Here is a 17813-nt window from a genome sequence, read left to right as displayed (position 1 = left end):
CCAAACACTAGCAAGCATGAACTTTTAAACAATCTCCTAAAGACTTAGCATCATCTAAAAATTAAAATCCAAATCAAGTGTATTTTTCATACATGAAATGTGGAAGTTTAAATTACCTTCATTATTTTAAAAATAACAACATCACCCACTGCCCCCGTGTCCAAAGGATTCGCTTGTAATAAATCAGCATACCTAGAAAGATAGACACCTAGAAAAGAGGGAAAAATTAAGGAAACTGATTACATTTTTCAAAATCACTAGGACTAAAATGAGACATTTTTAAAAAGTTATCCTTCATCAATTTGAAGTGTGCAAAAATCAGAAACAAAAGATAAAACTGATCTTACATTTCAGAACCTATGACTAGTCTCTTTTTCTGGGAATATAATAAAGCACGAATTTAATAACAACTGCAGTGAAATTACGAGACAATATATTTTTAGACAGCAACTTAGTAGTAGGTATTCATATTTAAAAAGAAAAAAGATTACCCATGGAAGGACTGCCAAGAATTGTTATTTTGGACTGACCCACATGTAATCCTTTTTCACATATGCTTTGAACCTAAATTAAAAAAAAATACTTCATCTTGCAGTCATAATAACATTTAAAACATGAAAAAATAATTTTATAAACTTGGTTTAAATAAAAACAAAGCTTCTAAACTATATATCATTCTAGATCACAGAAATCTTATATATTTGCCACTTTATAAATATTAATGTAAAACTGACTTACACTTCTCAAAGTAACCATATCTAGAATCCATTTTTCTTTATTTAACTTTTTTAGAGATAGGGTCTCCCTCTGCCCCCTAGGCTGGAGTGCAGTGGCATGACCTTGAACTCCTGGGCTCAACTGATCCTACCACCTCAGCCTCCCAAGTTAACTAGAACTACAAGTGCTCCCCACCATGCCTGGCTACTTTTCAATCATTTTTCTTCATGCCAGGTGTGACAGATACTCTTAACTCCTGCCACTCAATATATATAACCATTACTTTTCAAAGAGAATTAGAAACAGCAAAATATTATTCCACCTAAATATCTTCGATTAAAAGGGGAAAAAACAGACCAGGCATGGTGGCTCACGCCTGTAATACCAGCACTTTGGGAGGCCAAGGCAGGCAGATCACTTGAAGTCAGGAGTTCAAGACCAGCCTGGCCAACATGGGGAAACCCCAACTCTACTAAAAACACAAAAAAATCAGCCAGGTGTGGTGGTGCGTCCTGTAATCCCAGCTACTCGGGAGGCTGAGGCACAAGAATCACTTGTATCTAGGAGAAGGAGGTTGCAGTGAGTGAGCCGAGATCACACCATTTCACTCCAGCCTGAGCAACAGAGTGAGACTCCATCTCAAAAAAAAAAAGGAAAAATGGTTCCAGGCATAGAATCAACAATATAGAAGATAATCTCACATATAATCAACAAGATAATCTTTTTAATAAAGAGAAAAGGCCAGGTGCGGTGGCTCACACCTGTAACCCCAGCACTTTGGGAGGCCGAGGTGGGTGGATCACAAGGTCAGGAGTTCGAGACCAGCCTGGCCAACATGGTGATACCCCGTCTCTACTAAAAATACAAAAATTAGCCAGGTGTGGGGGGGGTGTGTCTGTAACCCCAACTACTTGGGAGGCTAAGGCAGGAGAATCGCTTGAACTCAGGAGACAGAGGTTGCAGTGAGCCAAGATCACGCCACTGCACTCCAGCCTGGGTGACAGAGCAAGACTCCATCTCAGAAATAAATAAATAAATAAAGAGAAAAGTATTATTATCAAGCACATTCTAGGGGAAGAAAATAGGAATGGTCAGAGAAAAAACTGAGTACATTTGAAAAACAAATTACAAACAATAAACATTTTGCCCCATTAAATCATGTATTCCACTTATATACCAAAAAAGTCTATAATTGTCAAGAATACTGTTGAATAATCACAAAATTGGTAACTTACAATGGAAACATCCCCAAATTGTTTTTTATAAAATGCGTTAACCCACCTGGTATCGATCAACCATCAGAAATGCATAGGATTCTGAAAGTTCCTTATCTAAACGACCATCAAACTTCAGTTCTCTTCGCTTTTCTGTAAACTAAATGAAATTAAACCTGTAACAACTACTTAGCATGTATTATGTTTTTCAAGCTACAAGTTTTATTTTTTTTCCCAAGAAATCTCACACCTACCAAAATGGAAAAATAATCTCTCTCTATATATACTCTGTGTCCTTCAGTTTTTCCCCTATTTTAACTGGCTCTTTATATATAACATTAATATAGTCAAATAAACATCTAATGCTCACCAATCTTTAAATTTCTCTTATAGTTTTACCACATTACAACTCTCCCACAGATTATAAATTCATGCTTTATCTTTGTATCTTCCACTTTACTTAACATGGTACACTGCATCCAACAGGTGGTTTAATAAATCTGCTGAATGACCAACTTCTAGACTATAAACTCAATTAGGACTAGAAAAAATGCTTCTTTTCTCTGTAACTGTATTCTCAATGCCAAGCACATAAGATGTGCTCCATACATATTTATAGGATGGAAGAGTGACTTTATCTAAGTAGTTGGAACTATAAGTTATCCTAAACCACTGGCTTTCCTATCTATAAAATAGATATGCATTTAAAATATAAAACATCTAACATTTTATATTCAGGCTATTACTGCTCTTTAATAATATAACTAATGAATCTTCAGACTAAAGTTTCATATAAAATTAACAAATAATCGCTGTCATACCATGAAACTACATCAATTCAAACTACTAAGATTTTAATTTTCTCTGCGATTCAGTGCCCTTTAGGGAACCTTTCGAAATTAAATCCTGGTACCACTTGGTTAACCAACTTGCAAAAATAAAAAATTCGGGCCGGGCACGGTGGCTCACACTTGTAATCCCAGCACTTTGGGAGGCCGAGGCGGGCAGATCACGAGGTCAGGAGATCGAGACCACGGTGAAACCCCGTCTCTACTAAAAATACAAAAAAATTAGCCGGGCGTGGTGGTGGGCGCCTGTAGTCCCAGCTACTTGGAGAGGCTGAGGCAGGAGAATGGCGTGAACCCGGGAGGCGGAGCTTGCAGTGAGCCCAGATCGCGCCACTGCACTCCAGCCTGGGCGACAGAGCGAGACTCTGTCTCAAAAAAATCAATAAATAAAAAATAAAAAAATAAAAAATTCGTATTTCAGGTCCGTTGGAAAGCATTATCCATCAAATATTTCAAAACATCTATACATGCTGGCTTTTCCTAAATCAAAACTCAAATATTCTAATTTGTACATGAAACTTAAGTTCACTAACATGCTCAATTATTCTTCTTTGTTTGAACTTTTTCACTAAGAATATCCACTAATGATAAAATCATAATATAGCCACCAGGCAATAACTGTGGAAAAATTTAAGCATGTCCTGGCTGGGCGCGGTGGCTCATGCTTGTAATCCCAGCACTTTGGGAGGCCGAGGCGGGTGGATCACGAGGTCAGGAGATCGAGACCATGGTGAAACCTGGTCTCTACTAAAAATACAAAAAATTAGCCGGGCGTGGTGGCGGGCGCCTGTAGTCCCAGCTACTCGGAGAGGCTGAGGCAGGAGAATGGCGTGAACCCGGGAGGCAGAGCTTGCAGTGAGCCGAGATTGTGCCACTGCACTCCAGCCTGGGTGACACAGCAAGACTCCGTCTCAAAAAAAAAAAAAAAAAAAAAAATTTAAGCATGTCCTAAAAACAAACACACCCACATATTTGACTTCGTTAATTACCTTCCAATTTAGGCATTTAATTAACATGTACAATACTCAAAGAGCAAAAAGCCCTACGTATTCACAATTTATTTATTTACTTATTTATCTGAGACAGAGTTCTTGTTCTATCACCCAAGCTTCAGTGCAGTGGCGCGATCTCGGCTCACTGCAACCTCACGGGTTCAAGCAATTCTCGTGCCTCAGCCTCCCAAGAAGCTGGGATTACAGGCATGTGCCACCACGCCTAGCTAACGTTCGTAGAGATGGGTTTTGCCACATTGGCCAGGGTGGTCTCAAACCCCTGGCCTCAAGCGATCCGTCCACCTCGGCCTCCCAAAGTGCTGGGATTACAGGCATAAGCCACCATGCTCAGCTGAATTTACAATTAAACCATTAGCTAGTAAGCTATCTCTATACTTAAGATTTTCAGTTAAAAAGTTATTTTACATAATTGCATATTAATAACAATTTAACACAGCAGATAAATGTAATGCTACAGCAACATTTGGTGGAAAAAAGAGATGTCATTTAAAACTTGTTTTCCCAATTAGGCAGGTGCAGTGGCACATGACTGTAATCCCAGCTACTCTGGAGGCTGAGGCAGGAGAACTGCTTGAAACCAGGGAGGCAGAAGCTGCAGTGAGCCGAGATCGTGCCACTGTACTGCAGCCTGGGCAACAACAGCGAAACTCCATCTCAAAAAAAAAAAAAAAAAAAAAAAAAAAAAGCAACTTGTTTTCCCTTCATAATTTGGTTTTCCTAAAAATGTTAGTATTTCTAGAGAACATTTTTTTCCCAGGCTGTTAACTGGTTCTGAAAACAATCTTACAGTAAGTATAATTGAAAACATACCTCCTTTTCCAAAAGCTCATTGTGTATCAAGCAAGCACGTCTGTAGTTAAAATTTGTTACTGAGGTTGGTTCAAGGTAAGAAGAATGGAGAATATTTACAACATCTTCAAATTCTCGAGAGCCTAGAGTTAACGGCTGGAAAAGTGCTAAAATAAAAAAAAAACATTTAAAATGTTTAACATTACTCCATCTTAAATATAGCTTCTTATATTTTTGTGGGTTAATGTAACTTTAAATAACATGAAAAAAGGCATCAAGGCTATTTAACTTTGTGATATGCAAAAGAGATACTTATTAACTCATTGAAAAAAATGTGAAACAGTTGCCTACGGCCGGGCACGGTGGCTCACGCCTGTAATCCCAGCACTTTGGGAGGCCGAGGCAGGCGGATCATGAGGTCAGGAGATCGAGACCATCCTGGCTAACACAGTGAAACCCCGTCTCTAGTAAAAATACAAAAAACTAGCCGGGCGCAGTGGCGGGCACCTGTAGTCCCAGCTACTCGGGAGGCTGAGGCAGGAGAATGGTGTAAACCCGGGAGGAGGAGCTTGCAATGAGTGGAGATCGCGCCACTGCACTCCAGCCTGGGCGACAGAGCGAGACTCCGTCTCAAAAAAAAAAAAACAACAAAAAAAGTTGCCTACATATAGCAGTTCCTTCAACAATGAGGATCTGGCATTACACAGACAAGGAAGGTGCAATTTTGCAAATCTTAGGCATGCTATATTAGGCAACCTAAATTGCTTAAAAACTCTTAGAAGAACCTGTGTTTATACTCAGCTCCTATTTTATGTTACACTGAAGTAGGTCTCAGACTGTGTATTTCAGCAAACTACCTATACCATGTATGAGAGCACAAAAGCATTTAAGACATTATGTGAAGTAACAAAATATGCTGTTACTGACACACTAGTCTTTAAAAAAAAAAGCTTGGCTCATGCTTGTAATTCCAGCTCTTTGGGAGGCCAAGCCAAGACTGCTTGAGCTCAGGAGTTCCAGAGCAGCCTGAGCAATATAGTGAGACCCTGTCTCTACAAACCATTAAAAAAAAAAAAAAAAATTGCCAGGCATGGTGGTGCATGCCTGTAGTCCCAGTTACTCGGGAGGCTGAGGCAGGAGGATCCTTTGAGCCCAGGAGTTCAAGGCTGCAGTGAGCCATGTTCTCCCACCGCACTCCAGTCTGGGAGACAGAGCGAGACCCTGTCTCAAAAATAAAAATAAAAATAAAAAATAAAATGCTGCACTCACGTGGCTTCTTGTATAATCCACAAAAAGTAGTAGAACATTTATTATGACAACTTAATAAAATGAAAACATGTGGGATTTTAGAGTCAAACCTGGACACAAATACCAGACCTAGCATTACTGGCTTGGAGTAAAATGCGGGTAAATAAATAACTTGTATAGCTCAGCTCTCTCATATGTAAAACGGCAAACTCCAGCTAGCCTAATAACCACTATACGCCACATGCCATACATGAGACAACACATTGAAAAAGCTCTAAGCATAGCATCCAACACATACTAGGACATTTAAGTTTTTTGGTTTTTTTTTTTTTTTGAGACGGAGTCTTGCTCTGTCGCCCAGGCTGGAGTGCAGTGGCACAATCTTGGCTCACTGCAAGCTCCACCTCCCAGGTTCACGCCATTCTCCTACCTCAGCCTCCCGAGTAGCTGGGACTACAGGTGCCCACCACCACACCCAGCTAATTTTTTTTTTGTATTTTTAGTAAAGACGGGGTTTCACCGTGTTAGCCAGGATGGTCTCAATCTCCTGACCTCGTGATTCGCCTGCCTCAGCCTCCCAAAGTGCTGGGATTATAGGCATGAGCCACCGTGCCCAGCCAGGACATTTAAGTTTTTATCCTCCACATCCCCAACCATTCTACATCCCACTGAACTTTTTTTTTTTTTCTGAGATGGAGTTTTGCTCTTGTCGCCCAGGCTGAAATGCAGTGGCACGATCTCGGTTCACTGCAACCTCTGCGCCTCCCAGGTTCAAGCGATTCTCCTGCCTCAGCCTCCCAACCAGCTGGGATTACAGATGCCTGCTACCATGTCCAGCTAATTTTTAGATTTTTAGTAGACATGGGATTTCACCATGTTGACCAGGCTGGTCTCAACTCCTGACCTCAGGTAATCCACCTGCCTCGGCCTCCCAAAGTGCTGGGATTACGGGCATGAGACACCGTGCCCAGCCCCCACTTAATTTTTAAAACATTTAAGTCAACTATGCAATTAGTTCTTGAGAATTACTGGTCTAGTAACCTCAAATTTCCATCTTATGCACAAAATAATTTACTAATACACCTAAAAGTCTATACATATATATATTTCCCCAAATCAAAAAGGAACCACTTTTCACTGTAGAGCGAACTACTCATAGAAACTATGTTATTCTCTATTACCTTAATTTCTTTAAAGACACTATTTAATAAGGGTCAAGAAATGTAACAGTCAAAACAGGTCACTACTGAAAACATAATGTTCCACTTGTACATACTGCTAAAGGTAACAGATGCAGCGAACTGTTGTCTTTTTTATACATGATTATTAGACTTTAAAGGACATGTCAAATGACAGAGCCTTTCATCTATTCATTTACCAAACCATGTATATATTACAGAAGTGTCTGTAAAAACGTAGTTTTCAATGGCACAATGTGTACAAACAGTTACCACTATTTTGGAACTGCACACCAAAAAAAATAGTCAACACAGTTATAGCAATACAATTAAAAAATAAACAGCAGTAAGCTCAAACAAGTACTCAAATAGAACAAGACTACTCAACACAAAGTGTCCTATAATCAAACTTGTAGCAGACGAATATGTTCAGTAACCTATTGATTGTAAGCTCCATGAGAGCAGGAACTGCACCTGCCTTGCTCATTACTCATGTTTCCCATATCCCAGTAGCTAGACCTGTGAGTGCCATCCCTAAAAATATTAAAGTCAATAAAGTGAGAAATTTTGTCATGAGCTTTAAAAATGGTTAACAATATATTCCACTACTAAATGACTGTGATATAAAATTAAGACTCATTCACAAATTCAACAATTCAGTGACATACAAAACACAAATGAAAGCTCAGAAAAGAGGGTAGAAGGCATATACTGTCTTCATTCAAACCTGTTAGGGAATGTAGGACAAAAACATCTTATCTTTGTGATGATTGTCCCCAATTAAACTGCGAAAAACTTGGCAAGGAAAGCAGCATGTGGAGGTCTTTATAGGCTTTCACAACCAAAGTGGGCCAAGCATGATTTTAAAAGTTGGGTTTTACACATGATTTTGTTTCTGAACAAAATGACTTCAGATATATAAAATGTACACAAAAAAGGTATCACATGGCTGCCAATCTCTGAAATTTTATGGTCTACATAAAAGAAATTTTCATTAGTTAAGCTACCCAATACAATTTCTACCATTAATCTAATCGTAAGTAAAAAATTGGTCAAATCATAAATCTGCATAAAAGTTCACATCCAAATTATTCTCAAAGTACTTAACATTTCCAGTTCACTCTAAAGCAATGTCCAGTCACATCCAACGTACTAAAAATGACAGCTGACAGGAAAAAAATTATTGCAAATGAAAAGAAAAAAGCATTTTAGCTCTAACAATAAATATCTGTATCCTAATTATTTTGTACTGCAAATGCCTCAGTGGCTTCGTTAGGCCGGTTATACTTTCTCATTTTTTCTGGTGATAATTTCTAAGATAATAAAATTATCCTGCAACTATTTTTAAGGATTTCAAGTCAACTTGCTGCTAACATCAGTTCAGAAAATTTATTAAGCTGATGTTCTGCATTTTTTTTTTTTTTTTTTTTTTTTTTTTGAGACAGAGTCTTGCTCTGTCGCCCAGGCTGGAGTGCAGTGGCACGATCTTGGCTCACTGCAAGCTCCGCCTCCCAGGTTCACGCCATTCTCCTGCCTCAGCCTCCCGAGTAGCTGGGACTACAGGCGCCCGCCACCACGCCCGGCTAATTTTTTGTATTTTTAGTAGAGATGGGGTTTCACCGTGTTAGCCAGGATGGTCTCGATCTCCTGACCTCGTGATCCGCCAGCCTCGGCCTCCCAAAGTGCTGGGATTACAGGCTTGAGCCACTGCGCCCGGCTAAGTCCATGTTCTGAATGTACGTTCTCTGGTAGTCTATTTTATGTCCTCAGAGGTCGTTTAACACTACATGTATCTTGATCAATGTATCTTGTCACTCCTTTTAAAGAAAATATTTTAAGTCAAAAATCTCAATTACAGGTCACTATTTGAGGTAGTAATAATAAACAACCCTGTGTCTATCCAGATAGGGAAACCATTATATGAATCATCCATTTCACTCGGGGAACTCAGTATTCAATAAACTGTTCTCTAGATTATGACAGTTATTGTCTAACCATTAGTGGTTAAGTACCACCTTCAATACTGTACTAAGAGCTTTACGTGTATCATCTCAATCATCAAAACTACGCTATGAAGTTCAACATGCCCGTTTCTCAATTGAAACAGACAAGTAGCCTTTGAGTTGGCCCAAGGTTACAGGGTTAATGAATGAATCAAACTGCTGGGATTCAAATTCAAGTGATTAGGCTCCCTACCTTGCATCCTGAAATATATGATGTATGTGAATATGGGTATCAGACGTACAATGTCCAATCATGTCAAGAGCTGGAAAAATGACTGTTTCCTCATTTTACAGACTAGAAATAATATACAACACTTAGGCACAGGAAGTTAATATAAAAGAACAAAGAAGTTGGTTCTAATACTGCTCTTTCTACCCTCATATCTTCTCTCAAATCTCTTAATTTTTTCTGATTTTAATTTTCCTCTAGAGATAATAGGGCCAACAGTCGTAACACCCTTTGTTTTATAAAGGTTAACAGCAGTAGCAATAGTAGTTCTTTCACACATTAAGAAATGTGTAATTTTGCTTATTTAATCGACTTCCATTAAATGCCTGTCAGAAAAACAGCTAAGTTGATTACTGATCATACAAGGTTTCCCTACTTACAAACTAATTATAGATGTATTTTACGAGACTGAAGAGCAGATTCAGAAGGGCACTTAGAGATTTGTAATTCAAATAAGGAAAGAGACAGTATCATAGAATTTGAACTGGAATTCAAATTTCCTGACTCTTAGCCATACTATCATCAAATATTTTTTATTAGTAGTATCATACAAAGCACACTCATGTTTTTTGGGGTTTTTTTCTGTTTGTTTTTTTTTTTTTTTTTTTTTTTTTTTTGAGATGGAGTCCTGCACTGTTGCCTGGGCTGGAGGGCAGTCACGCGATCTCGGCTCACTGCCACTTCCACCTCCTGGGTTTAAGCAATTCTCCAGCCTCAGCCTCCCAAGTAGCTGGGATTTCAGGCGCCTACCACCAGGCCCAGCTAATTTTTTGTATTTTTAGTAGAGTCAGGGTTTCACCACGTTGGCCAGGCTGGTCTCAAACTCCTGACCTCGTGATTTGCCCACCTCGGCCTCTCAAAGTACTGGGATTACAGACATGACCCACCATGCCCAGCCCACACTCAAGATTTGAAGGTTGTATTTATAAAGGCAGTCGGCATAGATATATAATTTAGGTCATCAAATACCTTTGTTCCTTAATCAAAAGAACATCTTCATCAATTAGTTTTACCAATTTGTTTGGTGTTAAGGCAGATCGTTTTGTATTATGTATATATGTATCACAAAAAATATTCTCATATATACATAAATTTTAAAAAGCTAAACTTAAAAGACGGACCATTCCTATTAACACATACAAATGGGGCTGGGCGTGGCGGCTCATGCCTGTAATCCCAGCACTTCGGGAGGCCAAGGAGGGCAGATCACTTCAGGTCAGGAGTTCCAGACCAGCCTGGCCAACATGGCGAAATCCCATCTCTAAGGAGAATACAAAAATTAGCTGGGTGTGGTGGCACATGCCTGTAATCCGAGCTACTGGGGGAGGCTAAGGAAGGAGAATCCTTTGAACCTAGGAGGCAGAGGCTGCAGTCAGCCAGGATCGCAACACTGCATCCCAGCCTGGGCGACAGAGGCTCTGACTCCCAAAAAAAAAAAAAAAAAAAAAAAAAGACATACAAATGGGTAATACGAAGTATAAACAATTGTCTGATTTAAAGTAACTAATTCATAGAAGACGACGAAATAATTAGCAAGAAGAGGCTGGGGGATCTGAAATTTTCTCTGAATTCACAGCTGACTTCTATTAATGATTATAATACAATCACTCTCCATCCATTTGTTCTTCACAGTAAGAACTTTTTTTAAAATCACTTTTCCTCAGTCTAAAAAAAATTACCACGGACAATACTTTAGGAGTGGGTACTTCATCTTTACATCAACAAGGGTGAACATAGTGTACAATTAGAAATGACTATGCTGGCAGGAATCGAGAGTACAAATACAAAACAATGTTTTCTGGACTGAGGATAGGTCAAAGTAAATTTTACCTCGATTACTTTGCTATTATGTATGGAGAGAGCTATTGTTCTCAGAACCCACTCATCCATATACAACTAATGAAATACCATGGAAATTTCCTTAAGAATGAGACTTGGCTCCAATGGCTTCAAAAAGGCAAGTGAAAATTTTGTGGGGGAAGATGGAGGTTAGGGGAATTAGCCATTACTTCTGGACTAAACCAGTATGGAAACTTAGTGCATGACAGCAATTAATTTTTGAGACTCCCTTGGACCCTACAAAAACATTAACCAATAAACGTTTTCCAGAAAGTGAATCATCGCTACTCCATTTCCCAAGAACTTTGGAGGGAAAAACTACATCAAATGCAATTACCAATTTTAATTTACTTTTTATGACTCACTAGATTTAAAGAAGGCAGTAGTGAAACATCTACCAACAAAATGCAATTCTACTATTTGGTTAAATTCTAAAATTTGGTTAAATATAAGAATCATGCCTCAGCCAATAAATTACATCAAAAACAGTAAAATGTATACCTTTCCAGTCAAAGAGGCACTTAATAATCTGTCAGTACCAATCAAATGTTGATAGTGAACATAATTTCTGAATGTCAAAATTCCCCAAGGATGAAAACATACTAAATATTTCTATATTTAATAGGGGGAGAAAAACAGTTTTTGTTACTAACAGGTCAGATCAAAAGCAGCTAACTTGGCCGGGCGCCGTGGCGCACGCCTGTGATCCCAGCACTTTGGGAGGCCGAGGTGGGCGGATCACAAGGTCAGGAGATCGAGACCATCCTGGCTAACACGGTGAAACCCCAACTCTACTAAAAAACACACACAAAAAAAAATTTAGCCAGTCGTGGTGGCGGGCGCCTCTAGTCCCAGCTACTCAGGACGCTGAGGCAGGAGAATGGCGTAAACCCGGGAGACGGAGCTTGCAGTGAGTGAAGATCGCGCCGCTGCACTCCAGCCTGGGCGAACAGAGCGAGACTCCGTCTCAAAAAAAAAAAAAAAAAAAAAAAAAAAGCAGCTAACTTAAACCCTTAGATAATTCAAACTGGGTAGCAAGATTTTTCTTTCTTATAGTAGTAAAAGTACTCTATAACTATCTTCAAATTCCATCTCCACAACTTAGCTGTGTGACCTGGAGCAGGTTACCTAACTTCTCAGTACTTTAGTCTCCTCATCTGTAAAATGGGAATAGTACCTACCACAAAACATTGTTGAGATTTAGTCAATGTATTTAATTGCTTAGAACAATGCCCACAACTTATTAGGCACTATACAAGTGTTTGCCAATATTATTACTCAATTACAATGGCAGTTGTTTTGGATGTCACACTACTGGCAAGACCAAAAAAAGAACTAAGTTATATTTGCACAGTAGTGACCTTTAAGGTATTAATATTTAAGTCGTAATCTTAAATTTCACTGGAAAAGCACAGTCACAAGAAAAGATCTGCCATATTAAAATATGAATGCAACAGAACCTTTGATACTGGAAAGTTCAAGCAAACATACTTACTGAAAACCATCTAATATTCATGATAAAAAGACTGAGATGACCACAACTAGTAATACCTAGCCAAATCCTACACAAAGTGAAACCTTTACCTCTAGAGCCTTCCAAGAGATGACGTTGGGATGAAGAGTATGGAGTAAAACTAGCAGCACCTGCACTGTTTATGATGAATTTTTTTAATAAAGTTGAATTTATGTATTAACTTCTCTCAGCTTGAACAAGATAAAATTCATGGTGGTAAAATAGCTGCTTATTTAATTTTTTAAAGTTCTATTTAAATCGCTATTTTACTATTTGAACAGCTGGTGTTCAGGGTATAATTACACAAGTTAAAAATTGCTCATTTTCACTAATCATGAAAAAGTCCACTGCGATATACTTTCCTCCCAACTTTTGTCACTAAGTAAAAATGGAAAATACAAGTTTTACCCAAGAGGTACAAGACTATGGGAGCCAACAGCTACGTTTATATTTCCTAATCCCTCAATTATTTCCACTTTTAGTGTGTTCAACTGAAGTCTATTTTACAACAATCTCTGGATTTTATTTATCTAACTAAAAAAAACACACAAACACAGTGCCTTTCCAGTTCCTACTGCCTTCCCACATTTCAAACTAAACTTTGAAGAGTTTCTAGGCTAATCTTCTGGTCCTAACAAACAGTAAAAAAAAAAAAAAAAAAAAAAAAAAAAAAAAAAAAAAATCACGGTTTGTCCATATTCTTAGGCACTTAAACCTTAAAAAAAAATAGACTTCAAACGGCTTTTATCAAGCTGTGAAGAAAAAAAATAGTTCCACCTCCTACCTCATAACCAGAGCCCATTTGAATGTACTTTCTACCTATTCTCTACCAATTGATTACACTGGGAACTTTTCTCATATAGACTATAATCATACATCTCAAATCTTAACTAAATACACCAAAAGAACTGACAGTCTTGACCCTTAAAAGTATCTTTCTGAACCCTAAAATTATTACATTAACTCAAAAGATATTTCTAGAAACATTCCTCATGCTAATTTCCAAAGGTTAACTTCAACTTTGTCAACATGGTTTCTCATACCAAGTATTTTCTTGGCTTTGCCATCCAAACAAATGAACTTTATTTGTATTTTTCCAATAAAAGGCTCAAACAATTCCAGTAGTGCAAATGGAACTGGTGATGCTTATGGAAAGTCAGTATAATGCTACAGCCAAGATTCTATACCAAATAAATGGAAAAGATACGGGAAAAAAAAAATCCTATTATTTTCCAAAGTAAATAATGAAAATCCAACCACACAGTAGGGCAAAAAGGAAATTGTCTGAATTCAGAATATCCAAAATTTACTGGTTAAAAAATAATACCCCAATAACAAAAAGCGATACTAATTTTGACCTCCATTAGGAATTCTGACTCCATATTAACAATATGGCATTAAGATTTTTTAAAGGTACAAGTAATTAATGTAACTATTTCCATATGGGTTCCAAAAACTAAGACTGGACTTTTTTTTAATCTCAAGTTCTACCATCTAGAAGACCAGCTGGTGACTCTTGAGGATAAGGTAACTTCTCATTAGTTTTTTTCCATTGGGAAATTACTGCGCCAAGAACCTACCTTGCCATTCTTTTCAAATATAAGAAAAACAATACTAAGTTCGAATTTAAAGAGGGAGAGACCTATTTAATCTAACGCTTCAAAAAGGAGGGGGAAAAATCTACATGGAAATGAAGTGTGATGGAAAACAGCAGTGTGCATGGATCACATCTACTAATAGAAATTTCTAAATAAGGGAGGACGCTGACATCAAGCACATTTCAAGTAGACACACAGAACTGAAGAATTTCCACGGGGAGAAGCACTCGTGGTCCTCAGAACATTGGCAATGGCCTTGGAGAAAGCCCCAGAATCCATGGCCACGGGCTATTTCCATAGCGAGACTTCTCAGAAGCATCTTTAGGAGGACACAACGGCTTCTCTGCCTTCGGGGGCTGGGAGGGAGGGGCGCCGAGCACCATCTTTCCTCTCTGGGAGCTGCAGCCTTACGGACAAGCTTCAAACCTGAGCTACTTCCAACTTCCGCGGGGAGGGGCAGCAGGGGAGCGTGGTTCCACCGCTTTCTCTCGCACCAAGCGCGGCAGCTGGGCGGCCGTGGCGGTGAGGGGAGAGGCGGCCGGCGCTGCATGCGTGTTTACGTATCTCGGATGGGTGTGGGAAGAGGAGATAGAAAGGTTCTAATGAAAAGATGGAGGGGAGAGAGAGAGAGAGGATTGAGAAGAAGGAGAGGCACCACCTTTCTTTTCTCTGCTCTTCCTGGGAATCTGAAAACTCCTCCTAACAGGCCTTTCGGGCTCTTCGGGGCCTCTGGGCAGGGCGGCCGCGCCCGCCTCAGAGGAGTCCTGAGGCTGCTCGTGGCTGAGGCTCTGGGCGGCCTCGGCCCCCGCGTTCTCCTCAGGCCCAGCGCCGCCGCCGGGCTCAGCGATGTTGAGGCCGCCGCCGCCGCCATTTTGTGGGGAGGACTCAAGCTCCGGAAGCGCCTGCTTCATCTCGTCGTCTCCGCCGCCGCCACTTTCCCAGCTCGCATCCGTCGGCTGAGAGGCCTCCGTCTCCACAGCAGTCGCCATCGCGCCGGCGTAAGGAGCTCTGGGAAGCTTCTGCCCACAAGGTCGACGGGTGTGGGGGGAAGGGGCGGCGGGGCAGTCTCGCCACCGAGCTGCTCTCAGCCCACCCACCCCCTTCCCCCCGTGGCCTCAGGCTGCGCTCCCGACCTGGCAGCCTCTTGGGGGCCCTGTAGCGGGCACCCCACCCTTGCTGCCCGGCCCTCGGAGCCGCTCCTCGATCGGGCAGTTCTTCTGCCTTCCCCCGCCACTCAACGTGCGCGCGTCGGGGCCGGGAGGGGGCGGGGCCACCGCGAGCCACTCCACCAATGGGAGCGCGGCACCCGCCTCCGCGAGTGCGGATATACCGCGCCGGGGGCGGAGTTTCGGGGCGCCCGAGCCCGCCAAAAGGGGCGACCGCAACGCCCCGCGAGGGCCTCGACGCCGCAGCCGTGGCCTGTGGAATGCGTGGGCCCGTGGCGATCCTCGGGTTCCCAGTAATACCCCCCCGCGCTGCAGGCGAGGGAGACGAGCTTGGCTTCTTCACCGGAGCACAGGCGTCGCCCATTTGTGGGCAAAACCCTTCCTCTGCGCACGAGTTATGTCGGCCCAAACGGGCTTCAGAGCAGTGGATGCGGGACGATCTCGGTTTTATGAACTATTTGCATGTGTACAAAAACCTGGAGAGGAGATAAGAGAATGGGCTACGCGGTAATAGCCTAAAAGCCTCGACGGCCTCTGCGACCTGCTATTCTCACCAGATTTTTTATCTTTATGATAGATTACTCGCACCCGGCCTTCTCTTTTATCTCAAAGGGTGTGACCCAGTGTCACAGCTCCAGCAAGCACTTTCACCTGAGATCCTCTGATGGAACTTAACAACCTAGTGTTAACAGGATTTGATTCTGGGGAATTTGAGGGGAGGAGGCTGTTAACTTTTCCCATTTTTTTCCTTTGGTCGCACCCCCCCACAACGTTTTCCTATATTAAAGAAAAAATAAACTTGCGGTCACATCAAAAAATATACAGCAGGTCGTCGCTCTCCCATAAAGGGAACAACTTCATAGTTAAGTGAAGAGCCCTTTACATAGTAGTTTGTACCTTGTCAGTATAAACTATCATGGGTTATCGCGAGTACAGCCAATATTTACTGAGTGCTTTCTATGTGCTAGACACTGACTGGACAAGTGATTTACGTGCATTATCTCCATTTAATCCTCACAACAACAGATATGAGGTAGATACTAGTTTGCACATTTTAAAAGAAGCGTTGCAAGACATTGGACAAATTACGGTAACAAACCGAAGATTAGAAACAGGGTCTGTTTAACTCTCCCAGTAAGTGCTTAAGCACTGCACTGACTGCTTCTCTAAGACCTAATTTTGACAGCAGCTGTGCACTTTTATTCATTTTATGGACGAAGGAACAGAGGGCTGACATTTTGTTGAGGGTCGCCAAGCAGCAGGATCAGGTTTGAGACCCAGATCTCTAGTCTCAAACTGTCTCCCAAGGAGTTTACAGACCAAATTATCATCATAATAAGGCCCCAGGCTTAAAGGGCATTCCCAAGGGCAACACAAAAGTTGGATTCCTTTGTCCTCTAATAAACATTACCACTGTTTAACAGCTGATATTTAAAAAAAAATCATGAATTGCCCAACCTATTGGAATCAATTTAGTAAATCATACGAAAGAGAGTGTAAATCCATTATTAGTAAATAGTTTAAAAACACATTTTAGGCCAGGCGCAGTGGCTCACGCCCGTAATCCCAGCACTTTGGGAGGCCAAGGCAGGCAGATCACCTGAGGTCAGGGGTTCGAGACCAGTCTGGCCAACATGGTGAAACCCCATCTCTACTAAAAATACAAAAATTAGCCGGGCATGGTAGCACATGCCTGTAATCCCAGCTACTCAGGAGGCTGAGGCATGAGAATTGCTTGAACCCGGGAGGCGGAGGTTGCCCTGACCTGAGATGGCACCATTGCACTCCACCCTGAGCTGAGACTTTGTCTCAAAACACACACACACATTTTAAAATATGTTTAAATGAAAAACTGAGGTCTAGGTTGAGGGAAAAATACATTATTTTAAATAAAAGGTTTTTAGTTGGGGGAAGGGCTTTACTTGATTTAAAAGAGAATACAGAATATCAGAAACTCACATTGCAGTCCCAAATTGGTAACTTTCTTTTTTGTTGATTCATTGAAGCCATCCCTAAAAGCTCATTCTTATCAAATTCAAAAATAAGAACTAATCGTAGCCAGGTGTGGCTCACGTCAAAATCCTACTTCGGGAGGTGGAGGCAAAAGAATCACTTGAGCCCAGGAGTTCAAGCCCAGCCTGGGCAATAAGTGAGACCCTGTCTCTATTAAAAACAAACAAACAAAAACAACTAATTGCATACTAATGCCACCACTCATCCACTCAAGAAAAGGCAACTCTACTTGGAAGCTCGTAGGCTATGCATAAAGCAATCACAGGTTGTTAGTAAACAGTACCTAAAACTAAGGCTAGACAAAACCATTAGCCCTCCACAGAGGTTGAATCTTAAATTTTGTGAAGATAAAAATTGCTTCCCATTCCAAATCAACATTTATTTAAAAAAAAAAAAGTTCAATGATATGTGGCTGGGTGTGGTGGCTGACACCTGTAATCCAGCA

The 17813-nt window shown here is 40.8% G+C and overlaps 1 protein-coding gene across 8 annotated transcripts in view; it reads right to left on the bottom strand.

The window, feature by feature from the left end:
- The window catches only part of TASOR (transcription activation suppressor), a 65899-nt gene extending 50463 nt beyond the window's left edge, over positions 1-15436 (bottom strand). For 5 of the 8 annotated variants that reach the window (XM_012499161.2, XM_003257209.4, XM_030811572.1 and 2 more), the window contains exons 1-5: positions 14848-15436; positions 4603-4748; positions 1999-2091; positions 492-564; positions 117-208 (exon numbers count right to left, since the gene is read on the bottom strand). In XM_012499161.2, coding sequence (XP_012354615.1) covers positions 117-208; positions 492-564; positions 1999-2091; positions 4603-4748; positions 14848-15178 — 735 coding nt within the window. In that variant the 5' untranslated portion in view covers positions 15179-15436. The remainder of the gene's footprint in view (positions 1-116; positions 209-491; positions 565-1998; positions 2092-4602; positions 4749-14847) is intronic. The other 3 variants (XM_004087880.3, XM_030811570.1, XM_030811574.1) reach the window with 2 other exon arrangements.
- Between the last annotated feature and the right edge of the window lie 2377 nt (positions 15437-17813).

Source organism: Nomascus leucogenys, chromosome 4 (assembly GCF_006542625.1).
Source record: "Nomascus leucogenys isolate Asia chromosome 4, Asia_NLE_v1, whole genome shotgun sequence".
Taxonomy (NCBI): Eukaryota; Metazoa; Chordata; class Mammalia; order Primates; family Hylobatidae; genus Nomascus; species Nomascus leucogenys.
The sequence above is the reverse complement of the archived record's forward strand: the minus strand, read 5'-3'. Positions and strand labels throughout refer to the sequence as shown.